The sequence below is a fragment of the Rhynchophorus ferrugineus genome, unplaced genomic scaffold (genome assembly GCF_030347505.1).
Source record: "Rhynchophorus ferrugineus isolate W39M unplaced genomic scaffold, kcgeb_rfMv2 rfM9, whole genome shotgun sequence".
Lineage (NCBI taxonomy): Eukaryota > Metazoa > Arthropoda > Insecta > Coleoptera > Curculionidae > Rhynchophorus > Rhynchophorus ferrugineus.
In genome coordinates, this window is record NW_027472588.1 from 7,799,160 (window position 1) to 7,822,516 (window position 23,357).

Below are 23,357 nucleotides of genomic sequence, written 5' to 3' on the forward strand. Positions count from 1 at the left end.
AAACATTGGTAACTATTCTAAATTAATCATATACCACAAAAAAATATCATCGTCGGCATTAATATGACTAATTGTAATTGTTCATTTAAAATTAGAGGTTTTTAAAAAATTTGTGGAATGTAAATAATACTCAGTTGGGTAATATTCAAAATAATTATAAAATGGTGGATGAATTACGAAATTATCGTTAATAAAAATAACGTGATTAATCATCATTATCTTAGTGGGTAATTGTTATTTTATATATTTGAATGTTTTCACATTTTTGCCTAACATAAACTGAATTGCCAGCTGTGTATCATATTTAAAAAAAAAATTAAATGGTGGTACTTTTTTCAATTAAAATTTATATCAAAACTTAAAACTTGCTTTCATTGAAACCAGTTCAAAAAAAATATACTAATTTAGTTTTACTGGATTTGAACTATATTTGAATAATTCTAATAGTTCATTTGACCTAAATTTCAAGCACTGTCAATGTTATATGTGCCATTTTGATCGATGATCTGTCACTTTTCTTGTAAAATCCATAATTCTATCACCATAGAACTTTTATTGGCAATTTTTCACTGTTAATTAATGTAGAACACTTTTATGTACACATCGATATGGCGTTCATCACTATGAACATGACAGAAGCCTTACACCCCTTCCATATGACTATAAAACTAATCGAGTAGATCCACAACGTTTTTTAATACCAACAATTTTAATATAATGGTGAAGGAACATAGTTCATTCATTATATCGATTTCATTTAAATTATATATGACGTATATCTACATATATTTAATGAATTTCTGTTCTACTAAAGGTTCGACAAGAAAAAAGGATTTTATTGCCAAGTGGTCAAAGGGGACAGTACAAAGTGCTTAGGTCGAAGCAAAGGCAGACAATATCCACCGATGGAAGAGAAGTCATTGAAATATTTACAAAGGTACTATTTGAGTCATAACACGGCCTTGGTAAAACTGTTCAAGAGGATAGGCATAAGGGTGATTCCTAACTGGCTCAAGGATGACCTATCGGACAACAATGAAACGGAAAGTTAATTATGTAAAGTGGTTTTTCATAACCCAATTCTGTCGATTCGTTAAAATCCGCGTTCCCTTAGTTGATATTTCGCCTTCCATTATATTAGGAATAACTTAGCTCTTCTTCTATTTTTGCTATGATTTATAGTCTGTATATATTTTATGTAAATACTCTTTAACAGGTAAGGCCTAATGAGTTATATTAACTTTCTTCATATGTATATGGAAATACGGTAGCACTAAGTATGATTTTACATATCATGTGAACAGCAATATCAACGTTTATTTTTAATGGATATAAAAAGTTTTTATTCGTACGTCACTTTTTACAGATTGTTTTTAACTATTTTTATACGTGGTTGGTTTCGTTTCGATATCACTTCACAGGAATTCACACATCACAACGACGATCTAGTAGACACAGTGGATGTTCTCATTTCCTAGGCCGATCAAATTAATTAAGAACCAGCCTCAAAAACTAAATTTACCAATACGAAAATCACCCCCGACAGCTTCGTAGTATTGAATAGTTCCTATTTTATAAATTAAGTAACACGAGTAACTCTTAAATTCGAGACTGAAAGCATTAGGGCGATAAGACCTGTTTGTCTCTGTTTCGAATGGAATCGAATGAACCTGGTTGTATAAAACAAATAATGTAGCAGTCATTTCAAAGAAATCTTCTCGCATCGTTACAGATTAAGTGTTCTTCAAATTTAGTTTTTGAACGTGGGCTGATTGTATAATATAGATGTGATAAACATCAGTATTTGTACTTAAAAATGAAATAATTATAAGTTTCCATATATTTTATTTGATCAAATGCTCCAAACAAATGAAGGCAGTTCACTTATATATATACATATATAAGGTAATATGTATTCTATTGATAAGGAAATTAAAACGAGTGCAATAGGATGATATCATTACGTCCAATATAGAGCTTATTAAGGGATAATCGATGAATGAAAGGAATAACTATTAATTTAATCACTCTAATTGGTGTATTAAATGTTGAATGTTCAGTAGATCTTAGGTGATTAAAAAAAGCCGTTCTGTTTCTTGTTTAATATACTTGTCGTTAATTTTTTAGGATATTTCAAATTTTATTCACTTCGCTTCATTTTGTATATCTCTGCCATGGTTACAATATACATTTAAGATTTTTAATCGAAGGTAGCTATGTAATTGTTCAAATTTATAAGTTTTGGTGTATGCATTCCAGAAAATACATGCTTTTCATTAATGAAATAGCTTATGACATTTTCAAACATCAATATATCTTCCCTTTACAAATGAAATTCACTGCTTCCCTGATTAAAAATATTGTAACAAAACGCCGAAAAATTGTCTTATTCTTTTTTTTTCTGTACATGTGAAATTTACATGTAATTATTTTAGCTATAGTAATAATATGTTACCAAATAATTTTATTTTGTAGTTATACTTTTTTGTATTTAAGTTATTTTAATTTTAATGGAACATATCCATATGACTGAATGTTTATATAATTGCAGAACCTTTATGTATAGCTTATATACTATATGACAGAAGAAGAGCTAATAAAATCGGTTAAGTCAGTCTTGAAAATCGATTTGATATTATAAAAATACAGCGTATTTTGATTAAATTATATATATTCACAAGTCATTTGTCATATAGTATATTTTAAAGACTTTTCAAAAATAATACCAAACACCCTATCCTTAATATTTCAATTCTTATTTTTAATTGTAAATTTCAGTTGTATTAATAAATCGTACCTGTTTATTGCCTTTTTAAACATTTTAGTTGTTTTAACTTATTTATTTATAATGTTTAGTCGATAGATTAGTCTAATAAGTTTATTTTAATAATAAAGAAATTGTCAATTTTAAAGTATTAGCAACATTTCATTTATTGTTATTATATAAATTATTCAATCATTCTAAGTGTAAACATGTGACTGTACATTAATTAAAATCGACACCCATATTTCGCATCTATCATGTACTTTATAATTAAGATATATTGTGTGTCTGTGGAAGATGTCTATGAGAATGACCAATAATCTCAATGTTATGTTTTAATAAATTATAGAAGAAATCCAGTAATAATAGTTAGCGATATAAATCAATTAATATCCAGAATCAAATATAGATGTAAGATAAAATTCTGAACATGACTACAAAAATTTAATTGCGAAGACAATGTTTGAAATTAACTGACAAGACAACACATATGGACAATAAAAATATATAGAAATAATTTGTGCCACCATTCCAGCCTATTTGTACTTTACCCATTTCTTCCCATCTTTTCTGTTATGCTTTGTAGGTAAAGCGGTAAGTATTATCATGAGCACTAATAATTATTATGAAAAAAAAATCAACATTTTTTGAAAATTCAGAATAACGGAATTAGATAGACCCCATTATGGAAACAAGACAGCTACAAAACAACTTCGTACCGAGCCGATATCTGTACCACAAAATGGATAGACATATTTCGATGTTTTGTTGTCTACCTGCAAAAATATCTTCTAACCTCACATTTACATTCAAATATATGTTTTGATAGACGTGGCTTTTGTGATTAATTTTTTTCTATTGTGATTAATTGTACTATGGAAACTAAAAGAAAACAAAGAATTGCATTTATTCATCCGGATCTTGGTATTGGAGGCGCAGAAAGATTAGTGCTGGACGTAGCTGGAGCTCTAAAGCAACAAGGCAATGATGTTTTTTTCCTAACAAACCATTTTGATCCGTCTCATGCATTCGAAGAATTAAAAAACGAGGAATTTCCCGTAGAAGTTTTTGGAGATTGGTTGCCTAGGAAAATATTTGGAAGATGCCAGGCTCTGTGTGCTTATATAAGAATGATTTACCTAACAATAGTTTTTATTTTATTCTATAGGAATAAGTATAAAGCCGATCTCTACTTTATTGATTTGATACCAATATCAATTCCATTTCTTAAGATAGTGAAGGAAAAAGTGGTTTACTATTGCCATCATCCAGATTTGCTGGCATCACCTTCCGGAAATAAAATTAAAAAGCTGTACCGTATACCGATAGACTGGATGGAAATGAAAGCCACAGCGCTATCTGATATAATTCTTGTTAATAGTGAATATACTGCAAGCATATTTCAAAAAACATTTCCTGAAATTAAAAAACCAATACAAATATTATACCCAACGATTGCAGCATCTTATCAAGAAAGTGTAAAAAACATTAAGGATAAAAAGCCAATATTTAAAATTGTTCCTGAGATTAATTCCAATAGAGATGACTTATTTATTTTTTTATCAATTAATAGATATCATCCTGCTAAAAGGTTAGAATTTGCTATAGATGGAATGGAAAAGCTTCAGTCATTATGTAGTGAATCAGAATGGAAAAAAATATACTTAATTTTGGCTGGTGGTTATGATCCGATAAATCAAACAAATAAGGATACATTTGATGATCTTATAGGCTTAACAAAGGCTAAAAAACTGGAAGACAAAATAATATTTCTGAAATCACCTTCTGATCAAATTAAAATTGACTTATTAAATTCTTGTGATGTATTAATTTATACTCCACTTAAGGAACACTTTGGTATTGTTCCACTAGAAGCCATGTTAGTTGGGAAACCTGTGATTGCAATGAACAGCGGAGGACCTAAGGAGACTGTTGAGCATGGGGTGACTGGATATTTATGTGATCCTACTGCGGAAAGTATTGCACAACATATGTATCAAATAATGACACAGGACTACAAGGCTATGGGCACTCGAGGAAAAAGAAGATTAGAAGAAAAGTTTTCATATCAAAGTTTTCTTGAGAAACTATGTGCTGTTGTGGATCAGACTAATAATATAAGAAAAGAACTGTAACTACTTTTAATACTTTCTATTAATTAATTAAATTTATATAAATATATTGTTATCCTGCATATACATGTTCTCATAAAGTATTCTACTTTGTCCATGAAACCTTTGGAATATCGAAATGTTCTGTTAAGTTGTCAAGATGTTGATTAAATTTTTCTACTCTTTCTTTGTGTGTCATTGAAGCTTTCTCTAAAATCCTCTGTGTTTGCTGGAAAGAGAAGGCAAATACAGTGTTATTAACAATTTGTGACTTATTCTGATTGTGACCTACTATTTTTTCTTGTTGTTTTAAGAATGCAAGTTCGGCTTTTGTTTTTGACACTTTAGTTTGTTGTGTATCCCCAGGTTCTTCTGCATTATTCTCAATCACCTTCGTTATTTGTTTGAGAAGTTTATCCTTCTTTTTTTTCTTTTTCTTGATTCCTCCATCTCCCTTTAGTTTCAGTTTCCCTACAGCAACTTGAGCGTATGGATCATCCTCAAAAGCCATATTTAATAAATGTCTCTCACAAAATAAAAACACTGTCTTTATGTTTTGGGATTGTGCTTAAAATGACGAAAATATTTAAGTTTTATGTTATAGTTGATACTATGACTTGAGGTCAATTGAATGCTCCACAAAATATAAAGATTATTCTCAATGTTTCGTGAATGTACCAAACATTTTATATATTGTCATAGAAAAATATTGTAAATTGTAACTAATGTCAAATATAGTATGGCTGTGCGGAAAATATCGATATTTTTTACCGATTTTTTCGATATATTTCAACAAACCGATGTACTTTAAAAAACAATACAACTTTTGGTTATCTGGTAAACTTGTTAAAAACATAGTTATTTATTCTGTTCATTGACGTTTTTTTTATTGTTGCAATAATAAACCTAAACAATATCTACATTTTTAAAAAGTTTCGATAATCCAAAATTCCTCTCCACATTCCTAATAGGGAGGCCATCTATTGGTCACAATAATAAAATAATTATAAAACTATTACCTAGACTCAAATATTAGTTAGTTTAGGCCACTATACATTTCGTTACTGTATTAACTGGTTGCCATAGTCTGAAAAACATAGAGCATTGAAACTAAAATATTCCAGGGCGCAGCACCATCTGCTGTATTTTGTAAACGTCAAAAGAAACTTCAATTTGGGAAAAATTTTTTTCAATATAAAATAAATGCAAGTGATTTAAGAAAAATGGCTAGTGTCGGTTTCAGGTGGTTAGATATTTTAGAAAAGGAGTTTGATAAAGCTTTTGTCGACTTAGATTTAGCTCTAGGTGAGGAATGTCATTATCGGAAAAATAATATGATTAACACATGAAATTGTATATTAGATATGCCACAATAAAACTTACATATATTGCAACAATTATATTACCGGTTTTTCTCTCAATTTTAGGAGAAATTGAATCTGAGGAAGCTAATGTAGTTTTTAATGTTCGTCAAAAATTGTGTACTCTCGGATCATGTTTTGCCCAGCTGTCTCACAAAGCCCAAACTATATTTCAAAATAGCGCTAAATTAGAGGTAAGTTAATAAATAACAGTCGCAAAACTATTAAAGCAACTTATAATTTATGAACTATCTTGAATAAAACGCCATTATTTATTTAATAAAATTTAATTATGTCTGATAGATTTGTTAGTGTAAATAACAATCTTTGGTAATTAGTATACATTTATATAAGAAAATTATAAAATCAATCCACTTATAATTAGGTTAATCTATTTACTTATTTACTGGGGTAACTCAGTAGTAGGTTCTGTAGTACTAGTATAGTTTTCTGTAGATGTTTCTGTTGTACTTTCATATTCATCCTCCAAATTATAATCGTAATATTCATCATCAAACCTAATATCAATTCCTAATTTAGGTTTTCTGTCTTTCTTAGCACATTTTTTAGGATCATTGCACTGTTTTTTAGTTTTATTTTTTTGTCTCTTCCATATATTTTGCTTCATTTTAATGGGTTTCTCAAGTGGTTTTAAAATTGTTTTCGGCAATTCTTCAAGTGCATTAGTAGTTCTAGTATTATTTAAGTTTAATATGGCGTCACTGCTGTTATGTTTTATGTTTATATTATTTTTTGATTCTGGAGGTTTTCCAAATACTTCCAAGATTGCTTCCTGCAATTCTTTGTCAAGCACATTTGTAGACTTGTTATTTAAGTTTGATGTAGCATTATTAGTTTCAGTAAGTTGCAGGTTTGTTTCATTTTTGGAATTTGTTTTGGTATTATTTTCAGTCAGGTCAGGAGGCTTTCCAAATACTTCCAGGATTGCTTTCTGCATGTCAGCATCAACAAAATTTTGTGCTTTAGTTTTACTTAAATTTGAAGTTGAATTATCACTAGTGCTAGATGTTCTATTGCTGTAAGTGAGATTGAGGGCCTTGGGGTTTTCTGTAGAATAATTTTGCTGTGCAGTTTCATCGATATCATCGCATTCTACTAAATCCCCAGATCTTACATCGATTAAATGCCTGTAATTTTGTAAACATGGCATATTTTTTCGTTTAGATTCTACATTGCTTAAATTCATATTTTTTTTATTATTTGATATTAGGTTTGTAATATTCTTCAAATATTCTATTAATAACTCATGGATTTTGTGCTGTTTTGTTTGATTTATCTTTGCAGCAAGGAAATCTTTTTCATAGGCAGACCTGTCGCTTTTGATTGTGTTAGTTAGATTATTGATTTGTGTTGATATAGAAATAAGAGCATCCTGAAAAGTATATATACATGTATATTAAGATAAGGTATTTAATATAAATACTTGCATTTATATGTGTTGTGTTGGAGTCTTTCTGTTTTGGCAGAACATCCTGTATGAAGGTGAATAACGCATCAATATAAAATTTTATTGCTTTCAATTCACGTTCGGTAAAATCATGATGTTTCATACTTTTCTCAAACAAAGATACAATGTTTGTGCTAACTTGATATACATTTCTATACAATTTGGTATCATGAGTTTTTAGGTTTTTCTCCAAATTTTTTATGTCTTTCATCACAGTGGTCATTCTATAAGTGTATTATATGTATGTTCATTTTCAATTATGAATTTCTTACTTACTTTTTTTCCAGCATGTCTAGTAATTTTCCCAACATTGAACTGATTTCTGTTTCAATTCTTGACTCATCCATTTGAACTCTGTGACAACTCTCTAAAAACAGTCCTTGATTCGCCAGGATCTTTTCGAAGCTTAGGTTAATGCTTCTTTTTAGCGAATCAAACGCATTATCTGCTAAAACTTATTTTGGGTTTATGAAGTAATAAAATGTGAAATGTTGAAACATACCACTGTTTAAAGGTTCTTTGCCGGATATTTTACCTATTTGTAACATAAGTGATCTGATACCATTTTGTACTTCGGTTATAGTTGAATTAGCAACGTTTTCAATAACTTGGAGTTTGTTATGCAGTAGATCATTTTTCTTCCATATATCTGTACTCATATCAGCTACCTTATTTGCATAATTGTTGTAGTCATTTTTTAATTCTGATTTTATTTTTGATATCTGGCTGATGGAATCTAAAGATATGTTCAAGTTATTGGAGCTGATATTTTTTATTTCTCGTAGAGATTCACTGAATGATGTGTTAAAATCCAGTGGCACACTTTGTATAATTTCCTTGATATTTCGTGTTACTTCCATATTTTCTAGAGATGACTGAAAATAAATATAGAATGATTGAGTTTAAATACGTTTTATAACGTGTTTAGATGCATACGTTTAGTATGTTGTTGGTTACGTTGATTATAGTATCCTCGTTGCTGGTGATCGAATTCTTCAATTCTTCCAGAATGATTTGCGTGTCGGTAAATTCGTTCTCTATGTCTGAATGTCTTTGCGACAAGGTCTCCTCAACTTTTTCGATTCTAAGGTGGGTCGCGTCGACTTTATTCTGAAATTTCGTGTTTATATAATAATTTTTTTCCGAATTATAATTACACTTACTTGTAACTTCTCAAAGACCATGTCGTGTTTCCTATCAATATACGATATTCTATGGCTCAACCCGTCGTATATATTATCCAGCTTCCTATATAATTGATTTTTGGCGATGTCATTTCGATAGTTTTTCGTACTAATATTCTCAGATATTTTATCCAGATTGAGCATGATTATCGATTCAAGTTGTATCAGTTTCTTATCCAACGTGTCCAGCTTCATGTGGTAGTGATCAATTTTCGTTTTTATTGTTTCCGAAAACTGCATGGAGTAAATGTTGTCCAAATTTCGAAGACGTTCTTCGATAGAGTTCAGAACGGTCTGAAATGTCTGAAATATATATTTTAAGTTAGTATCAGAATAATTAAATTACTTATAACAGAAGAAGGTGCGGTTTATTTTTTTTAAATTCTGTTATTTAACTGAAAACTTGCACGTATTTGTGCTAGATACTGTGTTTTATATTCTTGTTTCGTTTGGATATCACATCTTATATTAAAGATGCCGCATAAATTCGTTTATTAATAAACTATATATTTTTATTAAATCTGGTTTAGTATATTATTCAGGGATTTATTCTCGTTTCAGATCTTATTATTGATAATAAATTTAGAGACAACACTTATATTAGCGAAATATTATTGGACTGAATATCTGTTACAAATATTTTCAATTTTTTCATAGAATTCAACAATATATGCCTAAATTACATTTATTGAATTAATTTGGTAATAATATTTATGACTATGATTTAATAAAAGCTTAATGATTTTGGAGTTGTATTTTTCTGCAAATTCAGCGTTCAAATTTTGCATTTTATTGAGGAACTATTGTATGTAGATTGTTTTATTTTAAAAATATGACAACAGAGGTAATGATTTTACGTTTTAATTTAAATTGTTACCATTCAACACTGAACTGAATTAACCTAATGTTGGATATAATTTGGGAGAAAACGTACCTGTTTGCTGATAGCATCTTGAAATCTCTCAACGACAACGGCACTACTTACAGCTGGTGGCATGGTGGCAATCAATGTAAAATTGTAACAGATTATGTAAAGTCCAAAAATTAGTGTTAGGTTCATGGCGCGGCGATTTTATTTACGCTATTTGAAAATTTTCTATTATCACTTGGCCGGTTTTCAAGAAATCCGATAGGGTTTTTCCCCTTTACCGTGTTGCTTCAGCCCGACGAAGGAATTTAGTTGTCATCTGTGAGAACCCAGAGCGGACTGCCCAAGCGGGAACAGAAATTCGTAATTATGGGATTTGTGTGTAGTACGACACACCGCAGGCGGCATGGTGGAGTAAAAGTCTGGTACCGGCCGATCAGATGGGTGGTACCCGGAGCATTGCGCCGACAGCACGTTGTAATGGGTTAATTTTCAACCTCCGTGAGACGTACCTGTTTTCAAGGGTTCAGCTCTGAAACGTTGTCATCAGTCTACTAATTGTTTTGACGTAATTATGATATTTCTTTCACAAGATGAAATGGTGGCTCAGTCACTAGTTCCATCGTTAGTTTTGATAGATTATGTAGTGGAGCTACCACTAATTTTTTATATGAATCATATATAATTTAATGTTTATATATTTTTAAATTTATATTCATATTGTGATATTGGCAAAATATTATGTGTTGGACTATTTTTTTTCAAAATGTCATGTATAACTTTTACAATGTTTTTCGTTTTAAGCTTTTGCTAAAACTAAACATTAAAGCTTTAACTAAACATTTCGGCACAATGTACTTTTAATTTAATAGTTTACATTCTTCTATATTTTTATCTGTCAATGGTTAGCTCCGACAGCATTGAGCACTTGAACTATTGGTTCTCGGATCGGAACCGCATTTATTGACTAAAACTAGCATATGTTTCGACAAAGAATGCATCTTCAGTGCAAGAGCGCCGATACCGAAGCTAGACAGGTTATTATATTTGAGCAAGTCATATTTCGTGTTTATTTGTCAAGCTTTGTTATATGCGGTACATTTAACTGATAAAAATTATAAGAATTTTATATTGAAAGCGTGACCATGTGACAATAATAATTTTGTCCCAGTTGAAATGGACGACAAACGTGCAGGTGCAGGCCGCTATCACATTCACGATGTACCAGTTTGTACCGTTGGTGTGTTCCAGTTGTTAGGAACGGTTGAATTGTTGTTCTTTAGGTTTTTATCACGAACAGCTGCGTGTTTGTCGAACGTGTTGAAGCTTTTGCATGTTCAAAACGTCCAACATACGTTCTGTGATTTTGTTTCTATAAATGGACGTTGTGTATTAGCCTTAAACATATTATGTTTTTAAATAAATGTTGTCTGTAAAATACGACCAGTATTCAACTTAATTAAGCGAGTTTCTTGACTGTATTTTAACTTCATCAGCTTTATTGGGCATTACTTACAGCTTTTCGTCAATGACAGTTTCGTGATGGCAAATTTTATTGATAGTTCGGTGTTGCCAGATATTAGTAAAAATTGATATTTTGAATAGCGTTTTATCTTTCGAAGTTTATTTATATGATACGCACATATTGTTTGATCAAACAAAACCCTTACGTAGATATTAAGAATGTAAACTTACAAAATACATATTTTGAAAAGAATCTTATACATTATAGAAAATTATTCTTATGAAAAAATATCGATATTTTTGGCCGATATATATGCCAAACAATTTTTCCAAAAACAGGAAACTATTTTTGATAAACCTTTAAAATTAAATTCTTTGGTACTTGATATTAAAGGTTTATTAAAAATATGGATATTTTTCTTTGAGTGGAGTTTGTAAAAATGTAAAAATTGTTTTAAGCTCCTTTTTTAACTCTAGCTAAAAATATAGAATGATGTCTGAAGCGTCGGAACATGTAACTGAATGAGTATAAAATTCAATTTGTGTTGATACTTGTCGACTTTGTCAAATATCTACAGGATTATTCAAAACATCAGTGATAAATGAGAGGTTACAAACCGACAAACATTGCAAGCCGAAATTGTAAGTTAATGCGGCAATATAGCAACGTGCTGACCTCACAAATTTCGATGACGTGCAGTGACTATTTTACTGGATAGACTTTTAGCCTGTTTAATAAAACAGTGAACTCACTTCACTTAAATTTATAACGTCAAAATGTCACAATGTTGCCGCTTTAACTTTGAATTTAGTTCATTTTGGCTTTGATACATAACAAAATTCTAATCCAAATAAAATAATGAGACAAAAATATTGTTATCAAATATAACATTAACAAATTGAAGTCGTTTCCACTACACCTATGAGGTAAAGTTCTAGGGGCGTTTTTAATGTAGTGGTATCCTCTGGAGGCCTCAATATATTTAACAATTGCCAAGTAATATTTTACGTTTAGTTCTTGTTTCGTTCGTTGCAATGTTTCCTTGTCAAGTCATTTTGATGGCAATGTATTTCTTCATAGTTTCCTTAGTTGTTTTTGAAATTTAGCAATACAAGCAAAGCGCCAAGGCAACGTTTGCTGGTTTATAACCTGTAATTATCATTTTTTGTAGGCGTTGGACAACCAGGCGACTTTTGTAGGATGTTTTGATTACATGTTCGAACGCATCAGACAGTTAGAACTAGTGTTAGAAATTTTATATATATTCATTTAGGATAAAAAAACAAAATTATGTTTAATTAATTAAATGATTATTTCAGTTTTATTAATTATTAATTTGATAGGTATTTCCGGAATTTTACGTAAATTGCATAAGCTAACGTCTAATTGGTACTATTTTACAAAAAAAAAACAAAACCTAATGAATACGAACGGACTTCAACCATTGGACGATCACTAGTACTAAAATTAAGAAAATATCTGAAGTAAACGGAACTAGTACCGTATATTACAATCCAACTTCATCTGCTTTACAAGATAATTATTTGGATTAAAAGAAAAATAATTTTTCCTGCTGGAACTGGCCATTTTAATTTTAGAATGGGGTATTAATTAATCCCCTTCTAAATCATTCATATTAAGGCAATATTGCCGCGAGTTAGCAGTCGGTTTTTCTGCTTTTGATAGCGACGACAAATTGAATCGGCAAATATTCGATTCCTTAATTAAAAAATAACAAATTTGCCACAATACGTTCGTTTCCCTAATGCGAATTTATTGCCGCATCTGCTAGGAATTGGAATTAAACCAAAGGTCGATAAATCACATCGAACGACTAGTTTAAGACCGAACGCATATCTGACTTTTCGCAGCCATAGGTTGATAAAACACAGTCTAATTCTGGAGAATGCCCACGAGGATTTGAATTTGCAATGTTGTCAGTTCTTGCAAATTATACGTGCATTCGAAGAATTTTAAAAAATAGATTAAATTAAATTCATTTCACAAATTAACCTAATTGCCGCATCAACTCCGAGTTTTAGTTCAATTTGTCTGTGACATGCAACAATTATATCAAATATAATTTATTTTAACATTATAGTACATCTATTATATATTTAAGATTGCTCAGTATTTTTACTTAAATCAGTCACCAATAAACCTGAGATTCAGAAACGTCTTCCTGTTAATCCTTTAAGAAATATTTCAATTGGTATTATTTAGGACGACAGGTGGTATGTCAAACTTAATTAAGACTTTTATTTAGTCTTCTAGGCTTGCACGTTATTTCTAAGTATTTGTTTAGGTACTTAACTTAGGGTAACATTCCTTTTGTGCTATGACAGAGAATTGTTATACTATTAAACATAACAGCGCTATTATCAATTCACGTCAATATTTGTTCATTGATAATTAGTTTTCTCAGACGTGTTATCTGTAAATTCCCACGTAAATTTAGAGCTATAGATTTCTATTGTACTTTCTGGAATTCTTCACATACCACAGTGTAATCCGTAAATTTGTATTTATAGAGACGACAGAGATTTATAGTTCCAATAAGTATATCCAGTTCCGGGAATGAATGAAAAAAGGCTTTTGATTACTATGTATTGCTTTTTTAAAATATATTAATAACATTATTATTATTTGTTTTCCACTGGCTAAAAATTGTGGTTCATTTGGATTGATGTATTTAGCTGTCACTGATCGCAAATTTTGCATATGTTCTTTTTCATTTGATTTGAGGTTTCTTATAAGTGGGCTGTGCAAATATGATAGCTATACACATTGACATCGATATTTGACTTTTAATATTATCTTTATTTTCGGGCCTTCTATTTTGATGTAATTTTTTTCTTAATTTTGGATTTTCAGCTACCATTTCCTTAACAATTAAGTTAGTTGATACTTGAGCTTAGATCAAAGTTCTTTTCATCGTTTATAGCCCGTCTAATAAAACGGTCAATGCCTGTCATAGATCTGGTCGAATATATTGCCAATTCCAGTTTGTTAAATTTAAAATTCGTTTTAAATCTGGAGTGAATTTTTCTTTATCACTTCACTATAATTAAAAAGAGATGACGGATGCGTGTAAACAAATCAGGCCATAAAATTCTATTTAGGGTGTTGCCAAATGTCCGCAGAATTCTGTGAAAGTGCAATTATTTCATTTAGTATGTATTATTTTTATTTGATCACAATATCCTTGAATGTGTTTTGTCTCACAAGTTATTGTGGCAAATACAGAGTGCCAATTTTTTAAATGAATTTAAAATGGATTTAAACCATGAATTTCCACAGTTTGGTTTGATATCATGATAATTTGTTAATGTTTAATGAACATGGCTTCTAGGTGGGTATTCTAGTGTAGAAATTTGAAAAACTCGATTTTTCATATTCTTAAAATTTTTAAAATATGACGTTTTTTCAAAATTTTAATTATTTTTGGAGATGTAGATGTTTTAGTGACGTAGTGACGTAGTTTTTTCGAAACGGTTGACATGATATGAAAATCGGTATTTCTAGGCTAGAGAATACTCCCTTAAAAGTATCATTATAAAAATGTATGACGACCCAATGAATTTCAAGTTATCTATTTTTTTTAAACTTTCCATCTTTCAGACACCATATACATTTCATCTACTTGTGAATAAAAATACTTTACACGACACAATCTTACTCTGGCATTTACAATGCGATAAAATGTAATTACATTTAATTGCTGATTACAGTTCGCTATCAAAACTGTTCGGCTGTAATTTTACTGAATTATTTTGAAAGCAAGTAGTCAGATAAGAATATTTAACCAGGCCCCGAGTAGTAATTTTAACGAAATATTTTTGATGATATTTACGGATAGCCCATTAAGAAGATTGGCTTTATATTTATAGTGTTTGCATTGAATCGGTAAAGGTTCGGGTAGTTGTGGTAGTAATCGCAATAATGCGTAATCTATTACGGAGATGGATGGATATAACTTTTTAACGATAAAACCGTCGAATGTAAACACGAAATTTAGAATTGGGTAATTGGTGGAGTTTTATCAATGGCACAAAAAACAGGAAAATTATCTTTGTACGCCTAATTAATAGAAGTAATCTTTGAGGACATCATAATTACCAAATACTCCCGGTAAATTTCAAGGATTTTATTATAAATTAATTGAAAACCATCCAATTATACAAAATGCATTCTAGGGTAATCCAATCATGCCCGTAATCAACCTCGGAGCTTATTTCAGCTAGCGAGAAACGGGGAGAAGTTTCTAAATTATCAAATTTTAAATAACTACTATTTTCTTTGTTCTTTTTTTGTGCTCCATCCCAATGTAGTTAAAAAACGAATAATTATAGTTGAATATGAAATATATACACTATACCAGTGAGATTAACTGGATGTATCTATATTAACAAGATGATATGTAATAGGAACCTAATAAGGATAGTGTTTTTCTTGTGTAATTTCCAAGTCACGTTCGTTAACCACCAATTAATACCAGTCGGTTCTTCCTACCTATTATAAATTGTGGGTTTCTACGTTCTTCAAAAGGAATTAATTATTTCAAATATAAATAGTACGTATTGTTTTTTTACTATTAAAAAAGTTCTATGGTGAAGGCGATGGTTCATATTAACTAAAATTAATTTCTTATTTGAGATGAATGTTCGTTTTTTTAACCGAAGTCAAAAGAGGAGGAGGTTCTATGTTCGACTGTTTATTTTTTTATGTATGATCATCGACTTCTCCGTCAATTATGGACCGATTTTCAAAATTCTTTTTTTATTATTCGAAAGAGTGCACTTCCGAGGTGGTCCCATTGAAACGAAATCAGGACCTGATGGTGGAATCCGGGGAAATCGAGGGAAACCCTCGAATTTCAAAGGCACGTACAATGTTTTCACATATTTTTTTTAATCTAAAATAATCAGCTGTTTGTCTATAATGTTATCGTTAAAACTGTTAGGAGTTAGAGGATATTTATTTAAATATTATGTGGGTATACAGACAACTAATTGTATACTTTAAACTTTAGGTCAGCTTATGATGAAAGCAGGGACGTTATACCGACCGCTATACCCTTCAGAGATTTTTGAGTAGTTTTTAGTAAGGATTTGTTTACCAAGGCCGTTCAGTTTGCTTTTTAAGCACTAACCATATCATATGGGAAGCCATAGAAACATTGCAGGCAACTGCCCCTATGGTGTAGTGGTGAGATAATACAGCTTACGCGCAGATGTCACGAGTTCGATTCCTGGCGAGGGCAACGAATTTTTGTTGTTCTAGTTTGGTTAGAAGGTAACGGACCACGGGGCCTAAAATGTTCCTTATTTTCAATAATTGTTTGTTTATTCCTATTTTTCATCATACGGAAAATATCGACACCTTTACTTGGCCTATCCGTTGTAATTTATTGAGTAAATATCTAACGTATCGTAAATTATATTTTACTATATACACACAATTTAACTTAAACCTATTTATTTAAGTGCAATATTAATTTAACTACTACCAATTGATCACTTTATAGTCGGTGCCGAGCCCAAACAATAGAAAAATAATAATATAATTTTGTGTCATATACACAAAATTAAATTATTAATAAAACAAATCTAATTTATTGCTCGTACCGTAGATAAATGGGATTAGGTAGGTATTAAGCTAAATTGTGTGTATATAGTGGAATATAAAATACGTGTTAAGGTTAAATACGAAATAAGGTTTTTATTTATTTTTATTTAGTTATCCAACGATTGTTATATACTTTTTTTTGTTATATTTTAAAGTCTTCTTTTACCAATTGTGGATTTATCTGGACTGGGCCTAAAGTTTAACGTGGGCTCCGAACCACGGTCCTCGGCATTAAGCCTACCGACAGGCGAGTGACCAACTTTAGAAATCATCCCAGAAGACATCCGGTCTTACCCAGCCTGGTTACTGGCGTGACTGGGATCATTTTCCTTATCGGACTTTGTACTCTTGCCTAGATCACTCACAAATATTAAACAATTACAAACATAAATTTACGGTCATGCCTCAGTAGGATTCGAACCCGTGGCTATCGCAATAGTAGGAGGACCGTCCCATCGCCTTTACCACAGCGCCACCAAGCTGGCGCTTTTTTTTATTTTATTTTAAAAATTTTTGATTTTTGAACATCTTGATTGATTATTTTAAACTTTTTAGTGAGCTTCGTATATATTATGTGAAGTAGGTTCACTTTAAAAAAATGTGTTCCCTATCGATCTCACATTGTTGAACTAATGTAGATAAATCGGTTCGAGACGGTCAGATTTATTGAGTGAATTAATGATGATCGAAAAATGCAAGTTGGAAAAATTACCATATTTCGTTTTAGCGCATTCTTTCGGCGGGTTTACATGTATGCTTGTATTGCCCATTAAAAAGCAATTTAGGACGTCTGTTTTTCGTTTGTAACCACGCTAAATTTTCGGCCAGCATTAATTGCGAACTTTTTATGTTCGAGTAACCAGTAAGTGTCCATTAAGCAACACCCATTTGGCGAGAGATTTTTTTCCTCTCGTCTGTTCGTGGCGGTGTATTAAAGACTAACAAAAAGTGATTTATTATTACCGCCATGAATAAAAACAATATTTTTATTAACCTATTAATGTTATCTTATACTGTTTTCTTGTTTTCGGTGTTAAAGGATTAAATTGCACAACGTAAAAAAGTTAATGGTTTTAAAGCACTGATGTCTTAAACATTGTAAAGTGGGTTTTCCAACAGAGCAATTGCTGGAATATGAATAAAATCTTTTATCTCCCCATATGAATCGATTATTTTTTTCTCTTAAATGTTTGCCTAAGAATATTAATCTTCCACATTATATCTCAGTTATTGTATTGTTTAGGCATGTGCTTATCACATTTTTACGATCTCAATTTTTTCATATTTGTTGGTTCGAGGGGAAATTTTCATTTTGTAGTAGTCATCTTTTGGTGCGGAAAAGAGAATAAATAGATCTTATGCTGATAAATAAAAGACATCAAACATCAATGTTACAACAGACACAGGATCTGAAGAAAAGTTGAGGGCATCTTCCGACTAGCCAGTACAGTTGCTTGACTTCGAGTCTAGTCTGCTCTGCTTTTTGTCTAACATGATATTTCCAATGTAACCTACCATTGAGATGCGTTCTAAGGTATTTAGCTGATTATGCTTGAGGAATCGTCGGGCATCCGCCAAGTGATATAATTAAGTTTTTGTCATTTCACTGCAGCGCAAAATTAGCATGGACAGCTTTGGAGCTATTAAGCTGTATTTTCCAGTTTCTAATCCATTTATAGATCTTGTTGACCTCCACTTGTATTTTTTCTACAGCCTTAAACAAAGATACATCTTTTATCATGATAACTGTGTCGTCGGCAAATATTATAAGTACTGTTTCTTTTGTTGTTGGGATATCAGCAGTATAGAGCAGATGCAGGAGTGGTCCCAAGACACTATCCCGTGAAGCTTCAACCGAAATAGGTTTAAGTGTTAAGAATGCCCCTTCATGCGAGACTCTAAATTTTCTTTCGAAAAGATATGATTCCAGCAGTATTTCTTTTCTTTGAGCGGCTTTTCAACAACCGCGGTTACTCTATGCACTTGGTCGATTATCGAGTTGTGATTTCGAAGTCCAAACTGGAAATTTGGTATTTCTATAAATGATTTAATATGTTTGAATAGTAGTCTCTCCAATAATTTTGATATCGCAGGTAGCAGCGGAATAGCGGGTTTGTCAGGTAAAGAGTAAGATGATTGTTATAAAAATATACGAAAACGAAATCCCAAAAAAGTCTAGTTTTTAATATCGATATTTTCTTTAAAAAAATTTGACAACCGGTGAAGAATATTTTTTTTAACTAATCTCTTAGAACATCAACAATCTGCTCGTGGGCAATAAGTATTATTATATGATTTTAGTTATATAATATAACTATCCTGACATCCAGTAGATCACTTCAGTAAGTATCGCGCTGAATCAGTTTGTTGGGCACGTAATATGAGACATCGGCGATGACTCGCAACACTTTATTCTGGAACAAGGGAAATTCAAAGTTTGATACTCTATTTAAAAACTATCGATGTTTTTACGGTCTCCTTACTGTAAACAATGCTGTAAAATTTTCTTAAAAAAGAATGTAAATTGAACATATGACACACTATTATTTGAACATCGAACACCAGTTTTTGTTATTATCCATATGTTGTTGAATATTGGATGGATTAAATATCGTGATATAATAGAGATTCTAAACGATGTAGATGTACACTATATGCAACATGAAACAAAGTTTTATATTCTCGTCCGCTGTTAATTCCTTTAAATATATCGTAGCTCAATTTTTTTCAATTTTTTTTTACAAAAAAATAGATCTAGATGCTACGCGCGTCACCTTTTGGGTTCTAAGAGCTCGTTGAACAATCCTAGATCGAAATCAACTAGAATTGTTTGAATAAAATGACAAAACTGTATTTAATTTCATGCCAACATGATTTAGTGATTATTTATTGTCTATTCTAGGCTGAATTAATTCACTTGCGTGCCGAATTGGTAGACTCCAAAGCTAAAAAGGAACTACTCGAAAACGAACTGCACAACCTGCTTCTCCAGCTGCATTCGTCACAGTTATCGCAGCTGCCCGACAGTTTAGGCAACAAAAAAGCCGATCAATTCTTTAAACCCGATGTAAACGCGATTAAGAAGAGGCTGGAGGCCGAAATCAGACAGAGCCCGCTGCGTATCCGGAGAAGCAGTAAGTATAGCAGTCAATCTATGGAATAATGTTAAAATGTTCAGTAAAAACCGTCAAAAGTCGACGGTAATTATTTTCCGAAAGGTCTCGGACATACAATAAACGAGCTCGTGCCTTTCAGTGAGCACCGATGCGAAAGATAAGGATCCCGAACTGAAATTCAGTCCGACTCTGCTCGAACCCATCCAGACGAAAATTGAAAATGCCCAGTTGTTGTCAGAAAATACCGCTCTTAGAAATGATATATTAGCTCTCACAGCGGAAGTATACGGAGCCAAGCTGGCGGCCAAGTACTTAGATAAGGAACTTGCGGGGAGAATTCAACAGTTACAACTTTTGGGTAAATATGTTTTTTTTTACTTTAACCGTTTCGAAATTAAACATTTTAGGAAAGGAAATGCGCGGGGAGATTAGAGATAAATTATGGAGCCAATTGGAATCTGAGATACTACTTCAACGACATAAGACTGTTGTAAGAGCCTGCAGACGAAATAGCTCTTTGAATAACAACCAGGACAAATGCCCCAAACCGCCAATAGACGTCAATGGTGGTACCGGTCATTTTGGGGACATCCGTGTTGTCGTGGTAAAACGAAAGCCCGAACAAGGACTTGGCATCAGTATAACGGTAAGATTGCCATTACAGAAAAATCGTTGTCAAAACAAAATTCTTCGATTAATTACGCATCTTTTAAGTGTTAGGGCTAACTAAAAAACACAAGAATTTAATTTTAGTACCGCCATCTATGTGTCAGGCCGGAGACTTTTCATTTGACCTGTTAATAAAGATGTTATCAAAAAAACAGAAATACACACGAAACTGACACTGACGCATTTTTTAGGGTGGTAGAGAACACGGAGTACCCATACTAATTTCTGAACTGGAACCCAACGGACCAGCTGCCATGTCAGAACAGTTATACATAGGAGACGCCATCTTATTCGTTAACGACATAGATTTAAGAAACGCATCGCATAAAGAGGCCGTTTCGATCCTGCAGCAGCAGAGCGGCGATTGTGTCCTTCAAGTCCAGTACATCGCAGCTGACGACAGCGATAACTCTTTGGAAGAGGACGGATTGAATTTCAGGTACACGTAACACCTCCTTTATATATCGAATATTCTAACTGAATTCCACTAGATTTTTCAATGAAGAAGTGTGCGAGTCAAATAGCTCGTGTTTGTTGAAAGGGTCGCAGGAAATAGTTAATACACCGACCGCCCCCAGAACTCCCGAGTCCAGCTCAGTTAGCAGGTGAGAGTTATGTTAAGGGACATACTAAGCAGCTCTTAATTTTGTTTGGTTTTTTTAAAAATTTTAATTTATCGATGACCAAGTCGATGAAAAATCTATTAATCTAGTCAAAAATTCATAAGAATGGCAACGTTCAAAACGACAAGCCTGAGGTTTCTGAACCTCTTAAAAATTATTAATGATAAATTATCATTTATGCCTATCTTCGAGTAGTTATTCAATGTTAACAAGTTCCTGCTTTGTTTTAAAGTAAGCATTATAATGAAAAATGCCAGAAGTTGAAGACAGATTAATCTGTGTACCTTCTTGTAGATATTCGATTTTACAAAGTTTCACTCTTGTTTTGAAGAAAGCATTCCATTTTTAGTGGTACTGGTACTGTTTGAGTATTGTACAAAAACTATTTAGTTGTTACAATGGATTTCTTATAATTTTGGTATCTAAGCAAGCAGTGTTAAAGTTTCCTATGTATAACCCTTTAACCAGTTTAATACGTAAGAAACAATTTCCTGCAACATTTAAGTATTAGACTGCATGGTTACGTTATGTTATCAAAGCATGTTGTGATATAAACATTATTTCTGTATCCTTAAGTTATTACCTTTATATATGTATGTTTTCGTGAAAATTCCTAAATTTTATTTTATAATTTTAGTTTTTAACTTATGTTTCTGTTAAGACTTTTTGTTGTAAGATAAAAATGGTTAAAATAAAATGACTTGACGCTTTATATTTTGTTTTTAGTTTTTTTTCCCTAGGTTTGTTTTGTGTCATTATTACACCTGTTGTATTGTATTTCTAACACTGTTGAATATTCCAGGTTGTCTCAGTCTAGTCTTAGAAACAGTAGCGAGAATTTAAGAACTACGAGCGTTTTAGATCTCACCGATAACGGCAATATCACTTACAAGGAACAAGCGAAGGAAGAGGACACTATTAACGAAACCCTGCAATTGCACAATTCTAATAATAACACGCTGCCCGATAACATTACCAAGTTTAACGACAACCTAGCCAACGTCGACACCAGCGAACTTGTCCTGTTGGATAACGCGACGAATAACATCATTAAGTTGGGAGAGTTCAAGAAGGTTGACATGTTCGCCACCCTCGAGAGCAATTTCAACTGTTCCGCCAACTCCTTGATATCGGATAACTTGTCTTCCCCTATGCAGACCAGCACCGACGTGTACATGGATTCGGAGGTTCTATCGACCGATGTCGCCTCCAACGACTCCCAGTCGCCCAAAAACCTGCAAACGGACACGATAAAGGGCAACCCGTCGTTCAGCTACGACAGTAACGTGATCGAAATCGAGAAGATCAACGACTTCACGTCGAAACCCTCGCTGTACGTGTCCAACGAGTCTCTTTCGGACGCGAAAAGCGACCAGAGCTTGCTGAACTCCGACGAGAGCTGTAGCAGTTCCCCGGTGCATAAGACGAATAGGAATTACAAAAAACAGAAGAAGGTCAAGAAGAAATACTTCGGCGTGAAGACGCTGCAGAGTATTTTCAGTAAGAACGACGGGTATTCGGATATATCAACTACGGCTAGTGAAATCGGCGATGAAACGCCACTACATTCGCTGGAGAAACCATCTGTTTTAACCGGTGATACGTCATCGGTAATACTGGTAAAGCCCGATTGTGCAGAGCGACCTAAGCCGACTAAGAATAACGTACCTTGTCCCGATACGAGTCCCCAGTTCGAAGAAAACATTCATAACATACTGACTGATATATTTTTAAAGAGTCAAATCGATACCACCCCACCGGTCAAACCCTTGAAGCCATCTCTCGGCCCATCCAAAAAATACTTCTCTCTTCACGGGCAAAATCTCAGAGTGAGTAAGGCTTTGAGGCTTTGTCCCAACGAAGAATTAAGCGACACAGTCGAAAACGATCAGAGGAGAGAGAAACTCTTAGCTAGGTACGTTTATAATGCCAATTCAATTAACGTTGATGGTGTTGGCGATCCTGATTTCGGTACACCAGTATAGGTTGATGGCATGACGCACTGAAGCTTATCTGCGCACATATAACGCTAATGAATTTTATAAATTAAAATTAAGACATAACTGTCAAGATTAGATTATACAATAGTAGTATGATAGG

At 32.3% G+C, this 23,357-nt stretch overlaps 5 protein-coding genes across 5 annotated transcripts in view; 3 read left to right on the forward strand and 2 right to left on the reverse strand.

Moving 5' to 3' along the window:
- sfl (N-deacetylase and N-sulfotransferase sfl) overlaps positions 1-3,293 on the forward strand; it is a 71,745-nt gene extending 68,452 nt beyond the window's left edge. The window contains exon 13 of the mRNA XM_076413485.1: positions 815-3,293. Within this exon, the coding sequence (XP_076269600.1) occupies positions 815-1,052 (238 nt within the window). The 3' untranslated portion in view covers positions 1,053-3,293. The remainder of the gene's footprint in view (positions 1-814) is intronic.
- Positions 3,294-3,639: 346 nt separating this feature from the next.
- On the forward strand, positions 3,640-5,060 carry Alg2 (alpha-1,3/1,6-mannosyltransferase Alg2). The gene has a single exon (XM_076413487.1). It carries the CDS (start codon positions 3,640-3,642, stop codon positions 4,897-4,899), a length of 1,260 nt encoding a protein of 419 aa, XP_076269602.1. The 3' UTR covers positions 4,900-5,060.
- On the reverse strand, positions 4,901-5,599 carry LOC143202188 (protein FAM32A-like). The gene is made up of 2 exons (XM_076413488.1): positions 5,168-5,599; positions 4,901-5,104 (listed from the first exon to the last, which is right to left on the reverse strand). Exons 1-2 carry the CDS (start codon positions 5,384-5,386, stop codon positions 4,982-4,984), a joined length of 342 nt encoding a protein of 113 aa, XP_076269603.1. The 5' UTR covers positions 5,387-5,599; the 3' UTR covers positions 4,901-4,981.
- Positions 5,600-6,021: 422 nt separating this feature from the next.
- LOC143202186 (uncharacterized) lies at positions 6,022-23,357 on the forward strand. The gene is made up of 8 exons (XM_076413486.1): positions 6,022-6,180; positions 6,303-6,430; positions 19,752-19,983; positions 20,105-20,323; positions 20,373-20,611; positions 20,826-21,073; positions 21,126-21,239; positions 22,060-23,357. Exons 1-8 carry the CDS (start codon positions 6,099-6,101, stop codon positions 23,240-23,242), a joined length of 2,445 nt encoding a protein of 814 aa, XP_076269601.1. The 5' UTR covers positions 6,022-6,098; the 3' UTR covers positions 23,243-23,357.
- On the reverse strand, positions 6,508-10,275 carry LOC143203123 (uncharacterized). Its single transcript, XM_076415261.1, has 7 exons — positions 9,823-10,275; positions 8,868-9,191; positions 8,641-8,814; positions 8,207-8,579; positions 7,981-8,158; positions 7,685-7,928; positions 6,508-7,629 (listed from the first exon to the last, which is right to left on the reverse strand). Exons 1-7 carry the CDS (start codon positions 9,946-9,948, stop codon positions 6,640-6,642), a joined length of 2,409 nt encoding a protein of 802 aa, XP_076271376.1. The 5' UTR covers positions 9,949-10,275; the 3' UTR covers positions 6,508-6,639.

What these genes read in the sequence shown, in the direction of transcription:
- Alg2 (XM_076413487.1), top strand. Translation starts at nt 3,640, where the DNA reads ATGGAAACTAAAAGAAAACAAAGAATTGCATTTATTCATCCGGATCTT.
- LOC143203123 (XM_076415261.1), bottom strand. Translation starts at nt 9,948, where the DNA reads ATGAACCTAACACTAATTTTTGGACTTTACATAATCTGTTACAATTTT. An exon ending in CAAAGAACCTTTAAACAGTG is followed by an intron (nt 8,159 to 8,206) that starts GTATGTTTCAAC and finishes ACCCAAAATAAG; the next exon opens with TTTTAGCAGATAATGCGTTT. An exon ending in CCAACACAACACATATAAAT is followed by an intron (nt 7,630 to 7,684) that starts GCAAGTATTTAT and finishes TATACTTTTCAG; the next exon opens with GATGCTCTTATTTCTATATC.
- LOC143202188 (XM_076413488.1), bottom strand. Translation starts at nt 5,386, where the DNA reads ATGGCTTTTGAGGATGATCCATACGCTCAAGTTGCTGTAGGGAAACTG. An exon ending in TAAAACAACAAGAAAAAATA is followed by an intron (nt 5,105 to 5,167) that starts GTAGGTCACAAT and finishes TTCTCTTTCCAG; the next exon opens with CAAACACAGAGGATTTTAGA.
- LOC143202186 (XM_076413486.1), top strand. Translation starts at nt 6,099, where the DNA reads ATGGCTAGTGTCGGTTTCAGGTGGTTAGATATTTTAGAAAAGGAGTTT. An exon ending in CGACTTAGATTTAGCTCTAG is followed by an intron (nt 6,181 to 6,302) that starts GTGAGGAATGTC and finishes TCTCAATTTTAG; the next exon opens with GAGAAATTGAATCTGAGGAA. An exon ending in GACTTGGCATCAGTATAACG is followed by an intron (nt 20,612 to 20,825) that starts GTAAGATTGCCA and finishes CGCATTTTTTAG; the next exon opens with GGTGGTAGAGAACACGGAGT.